Source organism: Rhamphochromis sp. 'chilingali' (assembly GCF_963969265.1).
Source record: "Rhamphochromis sp. 'chilingali' genome assembly, chromosome: 8".
Taxonomy (NCBI): Eukaryota; Metazoa; Chordata; class Actinopteri; order Cichliformes; family Cichlidae; genus Rhamphochromis; species Rhamphochromis sp. 'chilingali'.
The window spans coordinates 11,825,104-11,851,007 of record NC_137935.1 but is presented as its reverse complement, the minus strand read 5'-3'; the positions used below and the strand labels follow the sequence as shown (position 1 = coordinate 11,851,007).

Genomic DNA, 25,904 nt, shown 5'->3' with positions numbered 1-25,904 from the left:
CAGTTTGAATCTCATAATCTGTGTTTTTCTTCTTTATTTCTTTAGTTTTATGTATCCTGTTGGAGGAGGCTTGGGACCGCCGCAAGGTGAGTCATTTCGCAGTGAATATTACCGCTCTTTCCCTCCAAACTGTTTGTGTAAATATATTCAGCTGAGGAGATGGCACACAAATGTGTTTTGTGTGAATTTGAATGGGATCATAGAATATTGCTTTTTGAAGCAAACTGTCAGGATATTGCACTTTAGAATGTAAACGTTGTTTATTTTGACAAATGTTACTAGAAATCTTCATTTTAAATAAAGTGGATATTGAAATACTGATTTTCTAACAAGTATTAGCACAATAAGTGTCATTCTTCCCTCGATGTAATCAGTCACACAAGATGTGATCAAAAGTTTCTCGGCTCTGTAAATAACTTTAAAAAGTTTGGCTCATCTCCTCTTCAGTGTCACCTTCTTTGGCAGCCTTGTACTCTTCTGAAAAAGGCTAGGAACTGGATTAAACTTAAATTTAAGTTATGATTACAAAATAATTTCATCTACTTTCTCTGTAGAGCTCTTTGTTTTTTTTTTATTGTGCTATAATTCAAACGCACTCTGTTCCTTTACAGTTTGTAGTTTTTGCTTAGTTGACTAAAACAGAGCTTCTCTTTACCAAGATCCATACATGAAAAGAGATGAAGAGAAACCCTGGATTGCTCAGGGTCTGTCACCTGGTCCACTTTCAGCACTATGACACATTTTAGAACATAAATCTCCTCCCAACATGTTTTTAAGTTCAGTAAATTAATGTTTAAACTACAGTATTGACCATAATAGTTGTGATTATGATTGTTGCTTTAATCGAGTGCTTGCTCTGTTGATTGAACTTTGTGCGCTTGATTTGCTCCCCTGTATCAAACGTCAAGCCTTCAGCTTTCATTTGGGGAAGAGGGTGAAGCCAAATCTGGGTTGGGAGAGAAAAATAAACCAAAATGCAAAATGAAATAAGAGGAATGATGAGGAACATGCTGCAAGCATGCCCCTCTTTAGAGCTAAAAGGAACATGGGAGGACAGCCTAGTAGGGGAGATAGGTTGGCCTTTGACGTTAACTTTGATTGTTTTTGTCCTTTCCTTTTAGTTATTGGTCCTTGCAGTTCTTGGGCATATGAGGATCAGTGAGGATTCGGCACATTGCAGCTCATATCTTTGTTACAATGCTCAGCACTGAGCAACGCAGGTCTCAGATGTGCCATCATTTAGCTGTGGCTGCTCATCCTACTCAGACTGTTGGCTTTGCAGTAACGCCTCCAGATAAACCACGCATGCACTGGTGGGACGAGCGTCTCTTAGGGGTCATTATATGCTCCTGTTAGCAATGTCATTTTAGTCCAACAAATTAGAATGTGCACAGTCTCCCAGACAAGCCATTTACACAGCCCAGTTGAGCCCTAACACGGTGAATCATCTGCAGGCTCCAGTCGGAGCTGGCTGCTCAGCTCTGGTTAAAAAATAAACACACACTTTTCCAATTTTTCTTCCCCCAATCCTCTTGTTTTGCTCCAAGTTGTCACAGTAGTCACCAGAGAAACAGATTTGGCTGTTGCAAAGCCTGTGTCTTTTTCCAGCTGTCGGAAGAAATGGTAATGGATTTGCAATACTGAATTATGACCAGCCTCTGGAGGCTTTTGTTTTCTCTTTTTCTTGATAACTTAAACTAAGATAAGTAAGTAAATACATTTTATTTCTCCCAATAGTTTGTAAATTCTTCATTATAGCTGTAAAAACTTTAAACGCAGCCTATAACAGTGTAGCTTAATAAAATAAAACATGACCAAAATGAGCTCAATAAGGAAAAATTTACACAAAGGAAAGGTGCTCAGTTAAATGGAAGCTCAAAAAGTACATTTTTAAAAACACAGAAGAATCCCCTGTAAAAACTGAATGTAAAACGGGAAGAAAAAATTAATAGGAAAAAACAGATTAACTTATTAAACTTGTAATAAATTATTATAAAGAAACAAAGAACTTCATTTATACCAAAAGTTGGGAAGTTACCGTGTTTCAGCAGCCAATAAATCCAAGCACTCATTTGTATTATTAAAAAAATTACACTAAATAAGGAGCTCAGATTAAAAAAAAAAAAAAAAAAAAAAAAAGAAGAGCTCGATAAATCAGACTCCATATTATTTTGCGGACGCCTCACATTCCCCATGATGATTGCGGGAAGACCTCCAAATCTACTGTTTTCTATGTAGCTTCTCCGGTCTTACAGGCCTTGCTCCAGGCAGTAAAACTGTCAGTGCAATCAGCTGGTGAAGATTCTCTGTTGGCAAGAGAGTAATATGAAGAAAAACTACTAGAAGGCTTGTAAAAATTGATTTTACAAGACCCGTGAATCAAAAAAAAGTAGCCAAATCAACTTCACATGAATCGCACTGAGTAAGAATCAAGGCTATCAGTTAATAAAACCATTAAAATAAATACAAAACAGTAACAATGGAAACTGCATCTCAGTATGGTACCAGGAAAAAATGCAATGTAAAAATTTGAATGTAATACAATAAAAGAGAGTAAAAGAAACTCAATAAATTCAGCAAAGCATGATAAACATGTTACATATAGAATATTTTAACCATGTCTACAGTATGTGATAACAGAGTTTGTGTGTTTCTGCAGGCATGGTACCCATGCAGCAACAGCAGCAGCAGCAACAGCAGGGCTTCCCCATGGTTCCTGTCATGCAGCCTAACATGCAGGGCATGATGGGAATGAACTTTGGAGGCCAGATGCCCCCAGGTGCCATCCCTATGCAGGTCAGCGCTATTTCTTATATGTTGTGCTTGGTTCTGTGTTTGCATATGTTTTTTGGGAGGCGGGGGTCAAATTAATATTTCCCTGAGGATTTATTTATGTATTTATTTATTCTCTTGTAGTATTTTGAGTGAACTTGCTAATTTGGCTGCATTTGGTGCATACATAGTAGTGAAACACTGCTGTATTGATTTAACTGATTTCACTCATGTGGAAGGCTGGCTTTACAGCTCCTCTTGAACTCATTTGCTTCCATGTTAATCTCTCCACAAACAGTTTTAAACACCAGCACATTAACAGGAATTTATTGTTGCCTGGTGATGTTTAACAAGACTTTAATCCATTAACATTTTGCTTTCCCTTGGTTAAAGCATTTGATAATCACACGAGCGGAGCAGGAATGCTAAATAGTTTGTTGCATGTTTTTTTTGGGGGGGTGGGGGTCTAACAGGGTGGAATGGCGATTGGGATGCAGACCCCTGGGATGCAGTTCTTGGGTCAGCCACAGTTTATGGGTATGAGACCAGCAGGACCCCAGTACACGGCTGACATGCAGAAACAGATGGCTGAAGAGCACCAGTAAGTCATCTTTACACCTCCATTATAATTCCTCTTTGTGTAGATCAAGTTTAAGTAAGCAGCTAGCTTAAAAAACAGTGCAGTGGAAAATAAACTTCCCTTTAACACATTCAAATTTTCTGTCAACTTCAGTTTCTGGTTACTTCTTATACTTTTTAATAGAGCCTTAGTGTCCAAATTAGGTAATTTTTCCCCCAAATACACTGAAAGATCTGAGTTTACCATCTGAGAGCATTCTGCTACTTTTTAGGACGTATAATCCCCCAAACCCTAACCCACTAACCCTGTAAAGCCTCTTGGATTAGCTGGAAAATTCATTATCACAAAGCTGACAACATAAAGTTAGGTGATTTTTAAAGCTCTTGAAAAATGGACTTCTTCCACATCTTCTCACAGCACAGCAGCACTCCAAACATCTTAAAGAATATGGATACTGGGTTGGGTTTTAATCATGTGTTGTTGCTTATTTTACTGGAGTAAAGTGTCTAAATGCTTCTTTGAGCACTGCAAAAGAAACCACACTTTTCCCTGCACTTTAATTTACTTATTTATTTTTTGATTTCTAAATGTTTAGATTTGTGTGACTGTACACTTGAGAGATTGATGCATCTTCAAATGCGATGTCTGCACGTTACATTTAAAGGAACCAAGTGAATCCTTGTTTTATGTCTCACAAGTACTATTTTAGCCTCAAACTGTAGATTGTGCGGTCACTGTTGGTCCTCAGTGGATGAGTCCTAATAACCTAGATGGTCCCGTTGACAAGTTGACATTTGTGGTTTTAAATGAAATGTCACAAAAACTCTTGGTTGGACTGCCATGACATTTGGTTCACAGATTCATGTACCCGTCATGATGACTTGTAATCAGTTGATGAACTTTGCATTAAAGGCCATCAGGGCACAGTTTAAATTTGTCCAAACACCTGTAAAGCTGATGACATTCCCAGCTGCCTCAGCTGTACTGTATGTAGTGCTAATTAGTGCATGTGAGTGTGTGAAGGAGAAGAAGAATATGAAGCAAGAGAGTAGTAGAGAGAGGAGGGGGGCAACCGGGGGGGAGCAGCAGTCAAACATGCAAATAGTCTTGTCTCACTAAAATAAATACACAATACAGGATATTAACATGTTAATACCAAATAAAAATCAGCATGTTGGCTTCATCTTTATACATTCAAATAAATTCATTTTCAATTCAATTTTATTTATAGTCGTGTCAAAAAGTGGTTGCTCCCTTTCTGATGTCCTTTTTTTTTTTTTTTTTGGATACTTAAATGTTTCAGATCATCAAACAAATTGAAATATAAAGATCATGCACGTAAACACAAAATGCAGTCTCTAAATGAAGGTGTTTATTATTAAAGGGAGAAAAAATCCAGACCTCCATGGCCATGTGTGAAAAAATTATTACCCCCTAAACCTTATAACTGGTTGGGCCAGCGTTAATAGCAACAACTGCAATCAAGCATTTGCGATAACTGGCAGTGAGTCTTTTACAGCCCTGTGAAAGAATTTTGACCCACTCATCTTTGCAGACTTGCTGTAATTCAGCCCCATTGGAGGGTTTTCAAGCATGAACCGCCTTTTTAAGGTCAAGCCACAGCATCGGATAAGAGAGCTTATCACAGTTAATTCATGATTTAACAAGGCAGTGGCAGTCACTTTTTCTGACAGAGCTGTAGGGTTTGGTTGTTTTCCCCTTAATAATAAACACCTTCATTTAGAAGCTGCATTTTATGTTTACTTGCGTGATCTTTATCGAATATTTAAATTTGTTTGATAATCTGAAAGATTTAAGACAAAAATTTGGAATTCAGGAAGGGGGGCAAGGACTTTTTCACACGACTGTATGTAGCGCCAAATCACAGCAACATTGATCTCATTTTTGTTGTCAGGAAAAAACGTGCAATATGTCAGGTTGGCCTTTATTGCTTATCTTAATGGAGCACTGTGTCCAAGTACAGCCTCACAGACCACACGGCTAATGTGTCTTGTGGATTTTGATCCTTTTAAGATTATTTTCCAGAACAAAAACTAACACACTGAATCAGTTTAAGCACCAGGGCTGCTGCTCTTAGCTGACCCCTGATCTGATAGCTTTCTGGTCCTCTTCTCCATTAACATAAATAAATCATTATTATTTTTTTATAGATCCTCCTTCTCTTTTTTAGTAAGTTGTTTTATTTTCATCATTTTCTGTCAGTTAAATCTGCCCATTGTATCTCAATACTAAAATATAAAAATGACACAGTTTTCACAATTTTGCCTCTGTACACCATCGCAATAACTCAAGAGACGATTAAAGTGTATAAAGTGAAGAGTTTCGGCTTTACTTCAAGGCCGTTGCTTAGGAATTTAAATATTATTTGTGCTATTTTTTTAAGAGCATAAATTTGTAATTATAGGTTTGGATTTGCGTTTCCCTTCTTTCTCCTCTCAGGCAAAAATGCAGAGAAATACTTAATCCACAAGTTTATATGTAAAATGGTTAAAGTGATAAAATGTAAGTCTAGCTATAATAAGATAAGTAAACCGCAGAATGAACCGAATGAACTGAGAAATGTTGAAATGTTTTTACAAACTTCCATCAGACAACACGAACCTTCAGCTGCCGTTTTAACAAGCTTCCTTTGCGCTCATCCTTCTTAAGAGTCATATGTATTATGCTGTACTCTTCTTGCCCTTTAGAAAACGTCTGGAGCAGCAGCAGAAAATGCTGGAGGAAGACAGGAAAAGAAGACAATTTGAGGAGCAGAAACAGAAGCTGAGGCTGCTCAGCAGTGTCAAACCCAAGGTGAGCCTCTCTCCACATCTCGTTCTGCTTGTTTTTCCTGGCATGTCCACTGCTCGTTTTACTGACCCTCTGGACTCTCGATACCCAATTGTGCTGCGCTCAGACGGGGGAGAAGAGCCGCGATGACGCCTTGGAGGCAATCAAAGGCAACCTGGACGGTTTCAGCAGAGATGCAAAGATGCACCCCACTCCATCATCTCAGACCCAGAAGCCAGGTACCTTAGCACTTGGAGTTAAAAGTGTTTTCTGCTAAAGCTTCTTGCTTTAAAAAAAACCTTATAATAACTGAGTGATTGCTGGTTCACCAGACCACTGTATAATATTCTTTACTTAACTCACCCCTGTGTATTTGAGGAAATTTTGGAGATGCATTTAACAAACACACCGCATCTTGTGCAGTGCTTCCCGACCTTTCTAAACTATGAAACCTAGCAGTATTAACTTGCTGCTCCATGTTGCCAGTTTGAGATCTGTTCAAGGACACTTTTGAGTATAAGTTTCATTTCTGTAATACTATAACCTGCATCAATCATCTCAAGGCTCCTTATAGATTTATCAGTTTCTCCTGGGTGCAGACTTCTGCTTCAGCTGTTGGAATCTGTACAAATGTTGCGGTTTTGAAAGTGAATTATCAGAAATCCATCTAAACGACATGTAGTAAATCTGAATATAAGTTAAGTGTTCTTCAGTTTGCAGATCTACAATTTCTGCTCTTGCACAAAAAGTCATTATCTCACTCTTGCACTGTGCAGCTCCGAAATCATCTTCCATTGTAGTGTGTTTGTCATGTGCTGTGCCATCATCATTATTTCTTCATTTTTGCAGACTCATCGCCATCACACCCGTCTGTCACTGCTCCCTCCCTTCCCCCAGCTATGTCTGAGGATAATGATGACTTTAGTGACTTTCAGGGCCCCGTCGATACCCCCACGTCGTTCCCTTTGCCCCCCTCCTCATCCTCTTCCTCCTTCACCACCACTCCCTCCAGCTTTGGGTTCTCCTCTCAGGCCCAGCCTTCATCCTCTGCCCCCAACATAGGTTTCTCTGAGGACGATGACGAGTTTAGTGACTTTGTTCAGGGACCTGTAAACACTTTCCCTTCTGCCAACTTCCACCTCTCCTCTCAGTCGCAAGTCCAATCGACTTTTCCACCCTCACAATCCCTCCCCTCTTCTGTGTCCATTCACACTGACACCCAACACTCTGCTGTCAGCACCAGCACCCAGTCTGCATTTCAAGGTAACTCTTCTCTTGCTTTGTTCACACCTCCCCCTCCCATCCCTCTAATTTGCCCTTTTTTCCACCTAGTTTGGAGGAATTTTTTACATTAGTGATTCTTTTATCACTGATGCTGAATGCTTTTACTGGTAACCCTGGATGATGGGTTCGTTTTGACCTGCATTAATGTGTGAGAGCATGCATCTAGCTAGACCAGCAGATGACCTCAGTACTCAACACTAAAGGGTAAACAAGGATGCATAATAAATAAGGAATACTGTTGAAAATGACTGTTTCTCAGTAGGTTTTTCCCCATGCAGTAGTTGCGTTTCCTTTTGATAGTGAATTTATGATTTGTGCACTGGTAGAGGACTGTCATGTCATTTGTCATTTGCCCTGTAATCTCTGGGATGAGCAGCTGCTCTGTGACAGCTTTCAGTCTCAGACTGTGAATGACAGGGTGCAGAGATCACCTTCTGTCCAGAGCAATTCAGCAACCCTCCGTCCAGTGTCATCCTTGATTCTCTGAGACATCTCTGACCTAATTGTTTAGCATCTGGAATAAGCAGATTAGATGGCTGATGGATAGATTGCCTCTGATATTAAGAGACCTGAGGAATTTACCTTGCAGTGTCTTTGTTGAAATTCAGTCAGGTAACATTTCTGTTTAGGGGGCTGTTTACAAATGATCTCATTTGCTTTTTTTTAATCTTATTTCCAACAAATAACACTAAATAATATCTGATACTTGGCTTCTTACGCAATTTCTAAAGAAAGGTTTGGTTAAAAAGAAGAATATATTGGTACCCCTTGAGAAACGCTGTACTTTGGGTAATAATGGTTAAAGTGCCTGCTGTTATCAGCTCAAGAAAAAGATCTGTCACTGAATTTGTTAGTGTGCTTTTGTATGTGGGATTTTGTGTGGTTTTTGGGCAAATCTCCTTAAAGCTTCTTAAAGAAGCCCTGTGGAGTTCTCTAGAGGAACAAAAGTTACATTTCTGTTCAGTCTTAGTCACCAGAAACTGTCCTTAATTCTTAGAAGACATGCTGATTGAATTCCTGCTTTCTAAAACATTTGCAAAGACTAATTGAATTTAAATGTTAAAATCAGTATTCAAAATTGTGCAGGCATGTTTTCCCCTGCCTTTGTTGGTGTATTGCTGCACATTTTGGCATGTTACTGCAGCTTGTTATAAGTGCAGTAGGGAATCATGTGTGCATGCATGCATTCATCATACCCATTCTGAGTGTGCATGTGAGAACACATTGACAAACAAAGTTGGCCCAGATATTAGTTAGTTGATGTTGGATTGCACTGGGTTGCAAATAGTTAAGTTCAGTTAATGCCTGTTAAGTAGTTATGTGTCCTGCCACCTGCATGATCTACCCAACGGCTCCCATACCTAAAGCACAGTAGTGGTTTAGTAGTGTGAATGCTTTTGAGGTGGACTATTTCCTGCCGTATGCTACATGCAGAAAAGGAAAACTGTGGAAAGTATTCCAAAATTGTCAGCTGTTTATGTTTGAAAACAGCTACAGGAAAGGAGCACAATAATGCTACAAGACGCCTGAACCATGATTAGCAACCTTTTATAACTGCTACTGACTGCTTCAGTCTTATCTTGCATATCAGATCTCAAACACAAATCTTTAAGTTATAACATAAATCTACTAAAGCATCCCTAATTTCATTTGCAAATTGAGCCTATAAATAGATGCGTTAAGTGTGCATTGTTGCTAGTATGTGTTAAAGAAGCTTGTTCCTCATCCACCCCTCTAGGCCCATCCCTGGAAGAGAAGCTGTTCTCCTCCTGTGATCTCACAGCTGATAAGACTGCGCAGGTTAGCTTTAAGTCCAAGCAGAGTTTGGCTGAAATGACTCCTAGAGCTAAAGTTTCAGCCCAGTTTCAGCCCAGTACTAAAGCGAGGAACTGGGCCGCGGCCACCGAGGACTTGAGCTCTGTCTTCGTCACAGAAAAGCCACCAGAGGCCCCGGTACCAGCGCCCAAACTCCCCCCATCAGCTGCTGGCACATCTCCTCAAACCAGTAGTGACAGTGGTGAGAGAAGTACCCGTTCACTGGACTTCATAGCTGCTGCTTCTCTCTTGCTTTGCAGCATTAACAAACAATCAGGGTGGTAGTTCTCTTTCTGTCCTTGAGAAATATTTTCATTCTTTCTAACCCTGACAAAATAATTGTATCCCTCTTCTGGCAGTTTAATCTCCTCTATCTCTTTGGGTTATAATTGATTTATGCTAGATCCTGGACTGGGCATCCTACTGTTGTAGCCTGCGTGCTGTTAAATGAAATCAAGTTGATGTTTTCTTCGCTGCTGAGGTGACGATGTCTTTGAGGTGCCCTTCCTTGTGTCTCTCCATCGTCTCCTAAATCTCTGCTCCTATTTCTTCCTGCTTTATACCTCTGTCTTGTTAGCGGGGCTCTCTTATGTCACTGCTCCCTGCACAGACTGTGGAAATGGACTGTGTCTGTCAAGGTCCTTGGGTGATACCTGCTGACTAAATAAGCCGCCGTCTGTTCACTCACTGTGTAACACCCTCTCAGAGAACGACCTCTGGCGCATGCTGACTGCTTTGGTTTAACAGGGATACGCATGGATTGGCAGGTGCCACTGGGGCCCAACATAATCCAAGGCTGATTGTGCATGCTACTCTGCTACTCCTTTGTGCTGTTATTTGTTTGTCTGTGTCCGTGTCCTCCGCGTCATCAGGGGAAATATTGCGGCTCATCACGGGGACCAGGGGAGATTTGTAATAAGATTCATTTAACTGCTCAAGACTGATGGAAGTATTATGTGCAAAGTGAGTGTCTGAGTAAACACCTGCCTTGCAGACAGTGTCAGGGACTCGAAATGAGCCATAGCAGTTTACTGAAATGTCTGGTTGTCTGTTTTCTAGAAAAGAATAATTTAGGTCAATGTCAGCAGTTAAATTATATTTTTAGTTAGTTTTTCTTACAAGGCAATTGCCTCTCTCCTCTCTCCTTGAAGCTGGAAATGACTCACAGACTGATTTATAGATGTCTGATGTGGCAGGGCGTTTGTGATTCAGTGCAGGGGAGCGTTACATCTGCACCGAGCCTTCCAGACATCAGGTGTATAATTTTGTCGAGTTCGATATGAGCAGGGCTCAGCTGCCAAGAGACTTGGCAGATCGTAAGCCTGGACAAGACTTTTGCTTCAACAGCTAATTGTGTGTCTGTGTGTGTGTGTATATGTGTGCTTGTGCTTCTGACAGCAGGTGTTGGTGTGTATCCACAACAAGAGCACATTCAGACCATGCTGCCCGCCTGGGTTTACAACGACAGCCTCGTCCCAGGTAAACGTTTACTCTCAAAAACATCCAGTTTAATGTTCAGACGACGATATTCAACATCGCTGTGTGTTTTGCGGAAAGAAATGACACGAATTGCAAAAATGTTTTGTTTTTCTTTTCCCAGAAATGTTCAAGAAGGTTCTTGAAATCACCATGACTCCGGCAGGGATAGACACAGCCAAACTCTACCCGATATTAATGTCATCAGGTCTTCCCAGGGAAGCACTCGGGCAAATCTGGGCATCAGCCAACCGCACAACACCTGGCATGCTGACCAAGGAGGAACTTTACACTGTACTTGCACTAATTGGGGTGGCGCAGGTAATCACTGAAGTCAAAACAAATTATCCACTTAGAACAACTCCACTAATCATCTCCCACAGCTTCCGCAGAGCCTCGCCATAAACTCCTCACTGAAATTAGCTGGGCTTAGTTCAAAACGGAGAGAAAAGAAGCGGTGCTGTGACTCAGCCCGCGGCCTGTGAAGCGTTATAAGTCCAATATATGGCTGAGTCCCCATCAACCAAGTTTGGCAGGAGGCTTCTTATCACTCTCAGCCCGGGCCTGTCACCACCACCCCTGGGAGGATGCAAATCTTCAGGCAGCTCACGAAACACTGCATGCCTCCGCTTCCATGCGAGGAATAATAAGACACCTTTGGTGATGTAAATCTTCAAGAAGCTTAAAACACAAGCAAAACAAGGTGCATTCTCTTGTGAGGTGGAAGAAAGTTTGAGTCTGCTGGTGACATCTGTTCAAAAGGATTGTGTTGAATAATTTATATATAAACGTTAGTCCTTGGCCACGTTCAGTGAATACAGAAGGGCTTTAAATTATATAGGTTCACAATGATCCGTGTGCCCTGATACCTTTCGTGATTTAACGCATTAACCCCCCCCCAAAGAAAGAAAAAAATGCAGCCAAATGAAACTTTGAAACATCTTACAGGCTTTGTTTTGTATTTGTCATTGTCAACAGTCCTCATGGAAAGACTCAAACTGACTCCGTTACTCTCACTCACTTCTTCACCTTATCTGTGGCTTTCAACCTGAGGCTTTTTTGCAGTCACAGATACATAACTCCATTTTTTAGAAAGTTAAGGTAGATTCCAAAAACGCTGGGCATCACTGCTTTGACAAACATTGCACACAAAGCGTTTGTTGAAGACTGCTTTGATTATATTTGCAGCTGCAGGACAAAGATTTCATCATGTTTTAATATGCTTTTGCACAACAGCTGAGCTCAGGGGGACCTGCTTCGCTTGAATATTGTTTGTCGTGTCCTTACTTTCAGAGTGGCCTCCCGGCAATGAACGTGGAAATCCTCGGCCAATTTCCTTCTCCTCCCGTGCCGAACCTGCCGGCTCTGGCTATGGCCATGGCCCCTGTCATGCCTCAGCACCAGCAGCCCATGATGACCCAGCCCCCGGTCTCCATGGCCATGCCCACAGCAGCCCCGCCACCAGTCATGCCTATGACACCGGCAGCACCGGCTCAGCCACCCACAAACACAAATTTCATTGCCAGTTTCCCTCCAGCACAGGTATCACAGGTATGCTCAGTTTCTTATTTTCCTGCTGTCGATCACCTCACTCACTTCACTCTCCAACATGATGTTTGCGTAGGGAACCAAAGCCGATGACGATGACTTCCAGGACTTCCAGGAAGCTCCAAAGGCAGGAGGAGACCAAGCTTTCTCTGACTTTCAGGGGGAATCGGGAGGAAGCTTCCCTACTACCATTGCACCACAGCACCAAAACAGGTACAGGCTTGTTGATGAAGACAGTGAGTCTGCCTTTTTTTCCAGGCTTGTATAATTAGGAGCATTTTAAGAGCTTATGTGACCCTAATTATAAGCTACATTAAATAAGATTGGGTATTTCTTATTCTAGCTCTCTCTCCTTTTGCTCTCTGTGCTGTAAATATTTGCAGAGATGAGCATCAAATATTCAGCCCTAGATGATTATTTATAGCTGACTCATCCTGCATAATATTTGTACTTCTCATTGTCTGTCTTACAGTCAGAGGCACTGTTTCAATATCTTGTAATAACCTCCTCTGAATAGGAATGAGTTTGGGTCATCTACTAATGAATTCATTTCAGTGGACAGTAGATAAGCTTGTTTCTTTATATTACTTCTTTCCGAGCCTTTCTGGAGCAACCGTGCCTTCAGTGAGAGGAAGCTGAAAGGCAATTATCCACTGAAAGACAAAGAGAAAGCAGAATTAAAGTATCTGAAATCTAAGTGGCATAGGCGTTTTATGATTCTCTCCTATTTCGCAACTGAAAAAATCCAGTCCTGACGGTTTCATCAATGTAACAAGAATTCCCCGCAGACTGAGATTGCTTTCTAATTAAATGAGAGGCTGAACAGCTCATATTGGGCTGCCAGCCTGAACTGGCATCCATAACTTACTGTCGGATGTCTTACAGAAAAAGCGCTTTGAGGAAACTAATATTCACTGAGTTTAACAATTTCCCTAAGCCCCTGATTTGTCTGTTTTAGCATATGATCAGGCATAATGGTCATCATATTTCTTGCTTTTGGCCTGTATTAAAGCATCCTTCACTTTCAGGAATAGTTTGGCATTTTGGGATTATGCTGGTTAGTTTTCTGTTGTGTTGAGAAGACTGAAGCCACTTTCTTGGACTGGCTCTTTCATCAGTTGACTGAAGTCTGTCAGCAGCAGCTCTTAAGCTCGCAAATAAACCAGTCTGTGCAAAAAACTGAGGTGTAAAAATATGTTTTGGGTTTCAGTGGTTGATCATGCATCTCAGGTTGGACTGTTAACGTCCTGGAGTCTTCAGTGGGTGCAGGACAGCACAAACCCTCTAAATTAAATTAAATATAAAGTGGTAATTAACATGTATCAAAGGGGCTGGAAGGTGTTCACGTCTCACGCTAAACAAAACTATCTCGCTACTGAATAGCCTGAATATTAAGAGACAGTAAAAGAAGTATTATCAAAATCTTTTTTTAGACCTAAATCAATATAGGATTTTTAAGACCAGTACCAATATTTGGCAATTTTTAAAAACTGGTATATCACTATATTTTTTTAATATAACAGAGCTATTTAAAAGTAATGTTCCTCTAGTGTTACAACAGGCCACGGATTACTTATTTACACTCTGCTTGGATCAGCTGCTTGTTCTTTGAGGCATTCTAAACATGTGCTGCTAACACGCAGTCCAGTACATTTTGTCCGAATTAGTAAAACAAGATATAAATACTTTTGTTGGTGAGCTGGATGTGAGACAGTGGGCGTGTATTTTTATTCCTAAGCAGAGCTACCTTCTGCCTGTTCAGTGGCCTTAATGGATGAAAGGACACCAAGAGCTTGTAACAAAAGAAAAAAAAAAGAAGCTGTTTCTCTCCAAATTGTGAACCCAGGGCAAACGTTCAGCTCAGGCAGCTTATAGGGATTAAACTTTACCTTTGAACTTCGCCCATCATGATGTCTGACGATTCGCTTTTGTGTCCCTGCAGCACGCCTGCCTTGCTGACTCCAGTGTCTGGTTCCTCCTCCGCCTCCGTTACATCTTCTGATAAGTACGCCGTGTTCAAGCAGCTGTCTGTGGATCAGCCTGCAGAGCCTACACCCCCTGCCTCAGGTACGTTGGATACCTCATGTAATAGTGTTAGTCCTCTTGGGGGTACATACTGGGACCAAAACATAAAGTCAGTCAGAGAAGGAAACAATATTATCATCACAGCAGCATGGGGAACAGCACGTTCCGTTCCTTCCTGTGTAGATAACTGGCAAGGATTCATTAAAAGCAGAAAGTGATAACATGACATTTCCAGGTATTTCATCATGTCGAGCCCTTTTATTACATCTAAAATACGAAATTGATCCCTGAAGGTTAAAGCAGCTTACATAAGGACACGTTCAGTTCACAAACTAAGTTTTGGCCCTTGAACGATACAGGGAGAGTAAATTTCTTTCATATTGCTCTTTATAGTTACCGATTCTTCTTTATTTGCTCTGATCCAGATATTGGAGACAAATACAGTGTATTCAGACAACTCGAACAACCCGCGGAGAAGAAATCAGTCGGTAAGAGACCCACACATCTCGATCTCTCTGTGGAAAAAAAACAACACACGTTCACCTAATGTACATATTAGCACATCCTTGCTTTTTGACCTCTTTAGGCAGTGACGTAGAGAACTAAGAGATGAACTTTATGAACATCACATCATCCCCAGGAAACAAATGGTTTCTTTTTATGTTCTCTAATTAAACTGTGTATTATAACTTGGACAAAGCTGTCAGGTCACCACACTACCACAGAGCCATGTTTACACTGTGTCTTGTATTGCAAGCCTGCAGCGTTGATACCCACTGTGTTTCCCATCCCTGTTTCATTAGAACAGTTTCCGATGGGGACACCTCTTACAACTCCAGTAAGTCATGCTTTGCAGTGACCTTTCTTTGGCATTGTCAGGCTCCATCTCCTTAATGAGCCCATTAGTTATCGCTCTTCCACCGTACACCAGCGGTGTGAACAGATTCTCTATTTCAGCATGCATACGTTACTCCACAGGATTAACAACTGCTGAAAACTTGAGAATTTATTCTGACTTTTTTCTGTGTGGTTTTTGTAAAAAAGAGGCAAAAGTTTTCCCACTGCTATAAATACCCATCACAGTTATCTGCAGAAAATGATAATAGTTTGTTCTAGCTTTTTTACTTTTAGCTAACAACTTCATCAGGATTCTGTAGATGTAATATTGTTTCCTGATAACAAGTCATATCTGTCTTTTTCTAAGCTGTTTTGTCATAAATAGCATTTTCTGTCAGGTTCAGACTCTCTCATCAGAAAACTTCAGACATTTGCATAAAAGTCTGTGATAAACACAGCCACTAAACTCAGGTGTAAACTATCATTGCCTAAAGATATTTGATGCTATAAAATATAAACCTAAAATACAGAAATTACACTGGAAACCATTTGGCCTCGTCTACTTCCCTGGAAGATATTGGATATTGTAGACAAAAATGACGTGTTGGATGGTAATTTTTGCAGAATGACTATAATCAACAGTTCCTTGCGTGGTAGTGTCGATGTACATGCACCGTTTCTCATTAGTTTGGGGTCATTTGAAAGAAAAGCACATTTGTTTTTAGTAAAGTAAAGTTGATTGAGGATTCATTTTGTAGAAATTCCATTAAAAGTTATATGATGTAGGAAGTATTACTTTTTTTAATTATATATTTAATGAAAAGAAGTGTGCATTTCTTTAAAAAAAAAACCCAGCCCTAAACTTTTGAGTGATAGTGTATGGAGAGCTTTTTGTGCAGTGATGTATGATCTTCTTTGCACACTGCAGCCCAAAGTTCACCAGTGGAGCAAAGGAGTAACTAATGCACCATTCCTCTCTCTTTTAGGATTGTAAAATAACTGAATGGTAGCTGTTGCAGCTGAGACCTTTTGGCCCCTTTATATCTCTCTGTTGTTTTTTTACTAATCTTAAATTCTTCTCTTTGGTTTACAGGAGAAGGATTTGCAGATTTCAAGTCTGTCGGCACAGTCGATGATGGCTTCACAGACTTTAAAACAGCCGACAGCGTCTCTCCACTAGACCCTCCAGATCAAGCCAAGCTCTTTCAACCTTCCTTCCCCTCTGCTTTTCCAAACTCTCAGTCACTACAGCAGCTTCCCCAGCAACAGCCAGCAGTGTCTCTTTCTCAGCCCAAAAATCCTCTCAATATGGCTGACCTGGACCTTTTCTCTTCTATAGCGCCCTCTGTTCCTGCCCCCACTGAGACAAAACCCAGCACATTCCCTTCTGTGTCTGTGCCCCCCTCTCTTGTCCTCCTGCCAGGTGGAGTAAAACCTCCGGGAGGAGGGGCAGATGAGTTTGGGGATTTTGCCCTCTTTGGCTCCTCTTCTGACTCCACTCAAGCTTCAGCCGCAGGAGGAGCTGCCTCAGCACCTCAGGATGACTTTGCAGACTTCATGGCATTTGGCAGCTCTGGTGGAGAGCCTAAAGGCGAGAGCAGCGCGGGTGTTCAAGGGGAAACCTCCACACAGCAGCGGTCTCAGCAGAGCTCTGACAAATACGACATATTCAAACAACTTTCTCTGGAAGGAGGCCTCGCCTACGATGACACCAAGGAGAGCGGCGCCGGCTCCTTCTCGTCACTCAAGAGCGACAACGACGACTTTGCCGAATTTCAGTCCTCGAAGTTCTGCACAGCACTCGGTGCTTCTGAAAAGACTCTGGGTGACAAGGTGGCCGTGTTCAAACAGGCCAAGGAAGACTCTGCATCTGTAAAGTCCCTCGACCTCCCGTCCATCGGCGGGAGCAGCGTGGGAAAGGACGACTCTGAGGACGCGCTGTCAGTGCAGCTGGACATGAAGCTGTCGGACATGGGAGGAGACCTGAAGCACGTGATGTCAGACAGCTCTCTGGATTTGCCGGGTCTCTCTTCCCACCAGCCCCCTGCTACAGGTGAGGAACTTGTGCGTTTGCTCTGGTGAGGCTCCGTGCAGTGACACACAATATCGCTTTCAAGGCCAGCCAGCCTCTCCTTCTCAGTGACCCCTCCCCCAGACAAGGGGTCAAAGGGCAAATAATGAGGTCCTTGTTGAATTGAACATGCTCAATTGCTGAACACAAACATGAGTAACATATCAAATTAGATGCATCACAGCTTTCATTCTACATTTCATCGTTCATCTCATCATACTCTTTATTTATTACTTATTTATTTAAGTATTTATTTATTTAAATCTTTAGTTTCTTCCTCATTAGTTTTTTTTATCTCCACATTCCTCTTCCCGTATATTGTTATTGTAATGACAGGAAGGTCCTGGCCCATATCTCTATTTATTTACAAATGATGAGTGCCTGGTTTTGATGTGCTGGCAGTCATAGTTCACAGACGAGGTCCCCCAGCTGCTGCCTGCGCGACTCGGATAAGCCTCCTGTTTGATGTGTCCACACCGCGGCAGGCGGATGTCGCACTTCCTTTCAGTGTACCTTGTGTGTGTGTGTATGTGTGTGTGTGTGTGTGTGTGTGTGTGTGTGTTGTTTTGGGCAATGCTAAGAGACGGAGCAGTTGAATACAGATGAGTACAGGAGGGCGTTTATCCTCTTGTTTATTCAAATCACAGGTTTTCGAACAATAGGCTGCAGCTTACCAAAGGCGTTATCCGTAAGCCATCATTTACCTTTTTAACTGATGTGTGCAAAAAGCACAGCAGATGACTTAATTTTGATTCGCTTGAAATAAAATGTTACCATTAATACGACGTTTTGCATGCAAAAACTGGAGACTATTTTCATATAGAGCAACAGTGATTTGTCACTATTAAAAATATTATAGGTGGATGTGAGGGCTTGAATGTGAGTGCATGCATTTGTCTCTTTATGCCTGTCAGTTATTGTATTACCCTGCAGTATTTTCACATTAACCACGGAGTATGTTTTGGATCAAATGGACGTCTAATTGTAAGATGTCTAAATAATAGCGTGTCTGCTTTTTCCTCCCCTACCTCACATCCATGAAAGTGGAGTTAAAGTTTACCTAAAGCTCGTCCTTTTATAAAAAGGGAAATCAATCTAGTGTCTGTTAATAATCGGGTAGTGTCCGTGTCCTTTTTTCCCCCCTCTCTTCACTGCTCATCATTTATTCATCAGGCATATCGTCTTCCACATCATGCGTCGTGTTTCATGCAAAACATTTCAAACCATTCTTGCAGTGTAACATGAGATGGGTTGCATGTGTTCTCAGGTGAAGGCTCTGTAATTCAAACGTTTGCCAACTTTAAGGGAGCTTTCATTTTTATTTAAAAGCTCAAACAAAGCTTGAGAAGTTTGTACAAATTGACCAAATCTCCACCTGACAACAGTCGTGCAATCAGCTTCCAATATTTCGTCACATATCATTAATTATCATCACATGTGTCAACTTATTTCATCCAAGAAACTGATACTTTATCCTTGACTAGAAAAAGATGTAAACATCCCCATTGCCTTATTTCAGTTTCTGTGCAGTGGTCAGATTTTGGTTAAACCCAAACAGGCCCCTCCGCACGGAGAGCAAACAATCCAGTCCATGGAGCTGCAGCGAAACCGCTGATCGGGTAAAGACCTGCCCGCTTTAACATCGATACATTCCTGAGAAGCTTATACGCTACCGTGACGGCGGTTTCATTTCACCCTTATTTATCAGCTGTTCTCGGAGAGCTCTGGGACTAACCTGTCGTTAACGTGTAGCAGTCCGAGCAGTTTGAGCACCTCACCACGCTTTGCACTGTGTTTTTGGAAATGTATGTAAGCTTAAAGAGACAGTATTTCTTTTCTGAGGTTCCTTTTGAGTCGCAAGAGGAATCAAATTTTCTTTCTCGTAATTTTCTTTTCTTTTTTTCAAAAAATCCGTTATCTGTGATATCGCAGCATGAATTTTTATCACGTGTGGCTCTACGGTCTGGCTCTTTGTGAGCATAATGAAGTTAGTATTACCCTTCCTGCCTTGCTTTTTGCTGCAGTGTGCCTGCCTTTTCAATTTGTGAAATTGACAAGAACGTAATACAAAATAACCATTTTATGCATAACAGTATTGCAAGTTGTTTTTATCAAGGGAGAAATGTGTACATGCAGATTTAATAGTGTATTTTTATTACAGGAATATGACCTCTTATTTTGAGACTATAGGAAGACTTCTCGATCTTGTTGTGATTTGCCAACTATGTAAATTAAATGTAGCCGACAGTATTTAGTAGAATCAGAGTATTTTTAGTTCAACGTGGATTCAAACATCAAAGTTTTTAGTAAATAATGATGTGTTATTAATCAAGGGGAATTAGTGCTCATCATCCTGCTTTGACAAACAATCACTGTAGCAAGAGGGGAAAAAAAGGATACTGTCTCTTTAAATCTGTTCCTGCATCTGTGATTGGATGTAATGGAAGCCCTTACTGGGATGCCAGGTGTAAGGATGGCCCTCTTTGTTTTCTGTAACCCTTTGAGGGCTTGAATGATATCGCTTCACATGTTTACATGCAGATTAATGCAGATATCCTGATCTCTTACCCTTATTTATTAAAGACTAAATATGTACAGATGGCAGCCTCCTTGCTGCTTCTAAAGTTTAGCTTCCTCCCTGTCAGTTTGTCCCCTCAGGTCCTCAAAGGGTTAATGCTTCCTGCCTTGTTCTTTGAATAATCTTTCAACCTGGCCTTTTCAAGTGTTCTGTATTCAAATCTTTTTTTTTTCTCCAAAAAAACAAAACAAAACAAAACAAAAAAATACACCTGTTGATTTACATCCTTATAGTAAAAGAAAGTTTGTCATCTTCCCAGAATTACTGATTCTAGTCTGTGAATGTGCCTTCTCATTCTGCTTCTATATCCTCGGATTATCTTTGTTTTACTTTCTCGCTGTTTGTTTTCTTCCTTTTCTCCTGACTCTGCATGCACTTGTATTCCAGATGACTGAAATTTAATTTTCAAAGTGTTAGTTTGACTAAACCTCTTGTAATGGTAGACCTCTTTCACAGTTCTTTGTGACCTCTCTCTCTCTCTCTCTCTCTCTCTCTCTCTCTCTCTCTCTCTCTCTCTCCCTACTCATGTTGTCGTAATAAATATTACTGTTGGTATTGCTGAAACGCGTACCGTCTTATTTCTCCTTTCCTTTCCTGTGAGGCGTAATGTGGTTGTAATGACACAAGGTTCACACCACTCGATCCTTGTCAATTTCACAAATTGCTTTTTGTGTCTGAGGGTTCTGTCATGCAAAATAGGAAGGCTTCAACAAGGTGGATTTATGTGTTTGCGAGTGTCTGAAGGAGACCTGAATGCTAAAGCGTTGACAAATGTGTGCAAGCTGCGCAGCTGTCAGTCAGTATCAGTCATAAAGAAAGTGATCAAAACACTTGTGAGAAACAGGGCAGACGCAGTGACAGGAAAGATCTTTTATTGATGTTGTTAGAGCGTCTGCCTCGAGACAAAAGCCTTCAGGTTGCATTTAATATAAAGAGATCAACTCTGATTATTGTTAGCCAAGCTGTTTGTCACCAGTGAAAGCAGCGAGTGTTGTCATATGGCCACGAGAAAAAAAAAGTTGCGTAAACATGACTCACCTCAGGCATAAAAACACCAAGGAATAATTTATTAAAGGGAAGATGTATTACGCTTTGTATTAATGTATTAATGCCTTGCATCATAGATGGTTGATACAAGGCCTTGTTGTCAGTTTCACAAATCTGCATTATAAAAACTGTTTGTGGGCCCTTTGGATTACCAGGATTTCTGCATTGATTAGTATTGTTTACATATAAAACAACATCTGATCGACATCAGTGTCACGGCTTCAGACAAACACAGTCTGGTTAAACGCACTCCCACAGACATGCACACAGAGCGCAGGCTGGAAAAAGTCATCCAATTTAAAAGAGGAGAAATTTCAAATCAGTTCTAGAAAACTGTTTAAGTTAATTGTTATTTTTGGGATTAGGGGGACACATCTCCTTACTTCACTGTAATCCTACAGTCACACTGAGGAAGACGCTAATTGGAGACCAGATTGATCATATAATAATCGTGTTATCTCCTTGCCTTTGAAGTGGTCGCTTCAAAGACAGGGATCAGGTCTACCGCCAGTCACAGTCAGTCGACATCTTCAAAACAACTTTGGCGCATCAAGATTGCAATAAGATCTGCCATCAGTTTGCCATGACATCTGTTTGCCATTGTTCTATTGTTCTTCTTCTACATAAACAGAGTTTCACATTAACTTTGGAGTTGAACCAGAACCTCACAGATTCGAAGCAGAAATTCCTCTGCAAATGTGATTTAAGTGTAAAATGTCAAGTAGTCAGTAACCTTGCTTTTATAATCAGAATGCAACCAGTTAAGTGCAAAAACACATGAGTCGTGCTCATTGGTGCACACCTACTCTGATTGCTCTGCGCTTATAAATTAGGTTTAGGAGCAGTGATCTGCAAATTTTCATCAGTCTGTCTGAGAGGGGTTGCAGTCAGATTGCCTGCCCTCTCACTAGGTGACCAGTTGGTTGAGTGTTGGTTTTACCTGCACAGATTGAGAGATATTTCCAGGATTGTGGCTTTCATCCCAGGACACTGGTTGTAAATGGATTTTCATTTCATTTAAGGTGCTCACAAGATTAAAACATGACAAAAAATGTCCTTCCCCAAAATGGTAGTCTAAATCCTCGTGTAAAAATAAAATGGGAATAAGGGAGTGTTTTCTAAGGGATCGTTTCATTTGATTTAAAGTAGTAGTGCAGATTAAGCCATTGTTCGTAAAGAAATATCTGTCTGTACTTTTTTAAAATCTCGTGAGCACCATGAAAACAAATATTAAAAAGATTTCGTTTAAAAAATAAAAAAAGGTTCCCGTATGCTACAGAGAACTAAATGGAGGTGAGAAAATATGTTCTGTTAATATTCTCAAGGGCTCTTTTCTCAAGACCAAACTACATTTAGAAGAAGCGACATCACTTAAAGCATAGATAAATGAGAGTAATAACCCGACAGAAATCTCAGACCCCTGTTGAGGCCTATTAGTCTTCCTCCTATCATGACAGCATCTGTGCTATTCCGAGGAACCACCGGTATGTCTGTGTTGTCATTGCAGAAGGAGACGACATGAAATTTGACCCCTTTGGGACATCGGCCCTCAGCACCTTGGCCAGCTATGACTGGTCAGACCGGGACGAGAGTCTGCCCGGTGAGGTCAGAAAGCCACCGGGCTTGGAAGGAGCTGGCCTTCCATCTTTAGTCCCCACACAGAGGAAGGAACTGACCTTTGGCAGCACTGAAAACATCACAAGCAACTCCATAGCAAACATCATCACCTCCTTCCCTGCAGAGGACAGTTCATCAGCAGATGACAAGTTTGAAGCCTTTGCTGACTTTGGCTCCGGCGACCAGGGCGGTGTCAATAACGAGGATGACTTTGGAGACTTTGCAAGTACTGTTTCGGAGAAGTCAGACTCGCCTGCTGCCACTGCCGAGGCGGGCTCAGAGGGAAACCAGAGCGAGGCCTCCGATGACTTTGGTGCCTTCCAGGGAGACAAGCCAAAGTTTGGCAGGTCTGACTTCCTCAAAGCCAGCGCTCAGGCCAAGGTCAAGTCCAGCGAGGAGATGATCAAGAACGAGTTGGCAACTTTTGATTTGTCGGTTCAAGGTGAGTTTTCTTGTTGTATTTACTTCAGTAGGCGGCACATTGTTTTTCAGTTAAAAATAATTGTCTAAATCCAAATAGAATTTTGCTTAAATGATGAAAAAACAGAAAATAATCATTTTTGACAACTTGGAATAATTGAATATAATGAATGAGTTATTGAAAATTGTTGTCAACTAATTAATTTATTAATTATTTGAAGAGCAGTTTTGGCAGAAAAGTATTAATTTCTGCATTGTTGAATTTGTTGACTCAAGCTTCCTCCCACAGTCTAAAGACATGCATGTTAGGTTAATAAAAGCTGCTTTTATTATGGTCCCTTATTTGCAAGGGGTTGCTGCAGTGGATTGATCTTCATGTTTGATTTTACACCGGATGCCCATCCTGACGTAACCCTCTCAGGGTTTTGTTTCCAGTGTTGAACTTGGGATCTTTCACATGTTGAATGTGTTAGTGTGACAGCCAAGAGGTATGTCAGGTTAAGTGGTGATTCTAAATTAGGTGGGGGTTTTTTGCCTGTCCCATTTGGTTCTTTAGCCGTCAGAATTGTTGTCTGAAGACCAACAAAGATACCCAATGGATTTACTTTCCCAAATGGATCATCACGGCCTTGCCGTATTGGTCCATTTGATCAACCTTTGTTGTTATTATTTATTTTATTTTATTTTCAGTTTTTACAGATGGGACAGACATGAGTGAGGGATAGGAAAGGGAGAAAGAAAGATGAAGGAAAAGAAAAACAGAGGGGAAGAGGGACAGTGAGAAAGGGCACTTAAAAAGAAAGAAGAGAAAAAAAATCTCCTGGATCACCTGTTGAGAGAAAAAGAAGAGAAAACAAGCAAAAAAACACCCCAGAGCAACATACTAAACACAACACCATCACGTTAATCTAGCTAAGTGTAAACACCAGTAAATACTAAATATTGAATCTTGTTGTGTAGCAAGCAGGACCGACAGCGCATAATATGCTTGGAAATAGCAGCCAATAGAGGTGTAGTTTATGTCTATGAACAGTGAACACCCGTGTGCACACCTGTGTGGATCAGCACGCTTGTATTCAAAAGGTTTCCCCATGTAATGGTCTGCTAGAGGATGTAGGGAACCATAGCCCTGTCCCCCAGGGCATGAAGCAGGCATGGAGGAGATCCAGGCTCCAGACATCCAGAGGCCCCAGAGGTGCGAGAGCCCAAGGAGGACCACCAGAGGGGCATCCGTGCCACCCTCCTGGGAAGAGCTGAGGAGAGCCCCAGATGAGGGGTCAACCAGTAGCCACGGAGCAGAAGCCAGAGGGGGCTGCAGTGGTGTGCCCACTGGCTCTGCCGGCAGCCAGCTGTGCCAGAGTGAACCGAGCCGCAGGCCCAGATGATTCTAAATTAGTAGTTGACATAAGGAAGCGTTGTTAGAATAAATGACTATATAAATGTATGCATAATGTGGACACATGACTCTTCTGACCAGCTGTAAGTCCTTGGCCCTGCACTCTGCTCAAGCACCCCGCCCCCACAGACAAGGCCCATCAGATGTGTAATAAAGCTGTCAGACATTAGATGGTAGTGTTGAGATGACAGCTCCACTCTCTAATGGCAGCGACTGTTGAGATGGATTAGCAGATGCCCACAAATCCATAAGCAGAAATTAACCGTATCCACTTAGAGGCTATTCATTTTCGAACCGCTGTTTGCTGCTGTTATTTTTCACAAAATAAATTATTACAGTTTCCTGCACTGTGATCAAAGCCTCATGTAGATTCATTTCCCTGTGCTGAAGTTAATGTGTGTGAAGAAGCAGGGCTTGCTAACTCCCCTTCTTCCTGTGGCTCAGTGACCTGATCACAGTGGGGCTTCTGGTGTAGGCTGAGTAGTTGTGTGGTGATGGTGGGGTTGAGGGTGGATTACCTGTGTGTAGATGGCGCACGCACACATGCGCTCACAGCTAACCCCACTGGAATAGTCTGGGCTTCACTTGTGTTTGTGCTCGTGCTTGTTGTGGTACCTTGCCAGGGTTTTTGTCCTTCTATAAATTATTCATACCTGCATATTTGTGCCTCTGTTTTGTACCTAATTATTGTTTGTCACAATTAAGTATTTACGCATGCCGTCCCTGTCTGGGAGGAATTAACTACAAACAGAATGGAAGTAGAATGGTTGGAGACAAACAGGTGCACAGCCCAAAATGAGTTGCATCACAACATGTCGCTGAATTGATATTTCTCTCATTTCTCTTCTTCTCTGCTCCGTCTTTGCTGCAGGTTCCCACAAGCGCAGTCACAGTTTGGGTGAGAAGGAGATCAGGCGTTCACCCCCGTCTCCGGCGCCAGAGCAGCCCTTCAGAGACCGATCCAACACCCTGAACGAGAAGCCTGCACTGCCCGTCATCAGAGACAAGTACAAGGACCTGACTGGAGAGGTGGAGGTGAGGAGGGAACCTGAATATCAGTAGATTTCAGCGCAATACCAAGGACTGTTAAAGTTTCAAAATACATAAATGCCCCTTTTTGTTCTCTTCTGTTTTCCCTTTGTGTTCATTTGAGATAATTTTGTGCTGTTGCAGGAGAGCGAGCGCTACGCCTATGAGTGGCAGAGGTGCCTGGAAAGCGCTCTGGAGGTTTGTGTTTGTTTGTGTCCTGTATCTGACCTCATACCTGGGAGAGACTTAATTGTGAGAGCGACAGCAAATGTTCTAGAGCATAGGTGTCAAACTCTGGCCCGCGGGCCAAATTTGGCACGCAGCCTAATTACATTTGGCCCGCGAAGCCATACCAAATTACTATTAGAGCTGGCCTACTGGTATTATACAGCTAATATATATATTGTTTAGTATTAAGCTTTGCTTGTTCCATATTCAGTTTTTCAGCAAAACTTGTTTGAGTCCATAAGAAAAGATTCATTCTTATATCTGGAGGAAGATTTTTTTTCCCCCAATAAATATTAACGTTAGCCCGCGACTTTGTTCCAGTTTTGAATTTTGGTCCACTGTGTATTTGAGTTTGACACCCCTGTTCTAGAGTAATTAAGATAACCAAAAC

The 25,904-nt window shown here is 41.5% G+C and overlaps 1 protein-coding gene across 16 annotated transcripts in view; it reads left to right on the top strand.

The window, feature by feature from the left end:
• Positions 1 to 25,904, top strand: part of synrg (synergin, gamma) — a 43,299-nt gene that overhangs the window by 5,312 nt on the left and 12,083 nt on the right. For 3 of the 16 annotated variants that reach the window (XM_080888601.1, XM_080888599.1, XM_080888589.1), the window contains exons 2-18: positions 46 to 86; positions 2,660 to 2,796; positions 3,246 to 3,373; positions 6,061 to 6,166; positions 6,270 to 6,381; positions 6,992 to 7,405; positions 9,165 to 9,443; positions 10,640 to 10,720; positions 10,842 to 11,038; positions 12,011 to 12,268; positions 12,342 to 12,478; positions 14,208 to 14,332; positions 14,716 to 14,778; positions 16,221 to 17,180; positions 22,331 to 22,882; positions 25,128 to 25,291; positions 25,430 to 25,483. In XM_080888601.1, coding sequence (XP_080744727.1) covers positions 46 to 86; positions 2,660 to 2,796; positions 3,246 to 3,373; positions 6,061 to 6,166; positions 6,270 to 6,381; positions 6,992 to 7,405; positions 9,165 to 9,443; positions 10,640 to 10,720; positions 10,842 to 11,038; positions 12,011 to 12,268; positions 12,342 to 12,478; positions 14,208 to 14,332; positions 14,716 to 14,778; positions 16,221 to 17,180; positions 22,331 to 22,882; positions 25,128 to 25,291; positions 25,430 to 25,483 — 3,808 coding nt within the window. Of the gene's footprint in view, positions 1 to 45; positions 87 to 1,121; positions 1,336 to 2,659; positions 2,797 to 3,245; positions 3,374 to 6,060; positions 6,167 to 6,269; positions 6,382 to 6,991; positions 7,406 to 9,164; positions 9,444 to 10,639; positions 10,721 to 10,841; positions 11,039 to 12,010; positions 12,269 to 12,341; positions 12,479 to 14,207; positions 14,333 to 14,715; positions 14,779 to 16,220; positions 17,181 to 22,330; positions 22,883 to 25,127; positions 25,292 to 25,429; positions 25,484 to 25,904 lie in introns of those variants that run through there. The other 13 variants (XM_080888590.1, XM_080888598.1, XM_080888596.1 and 10 more) reach the window with 11 other exon arrangements.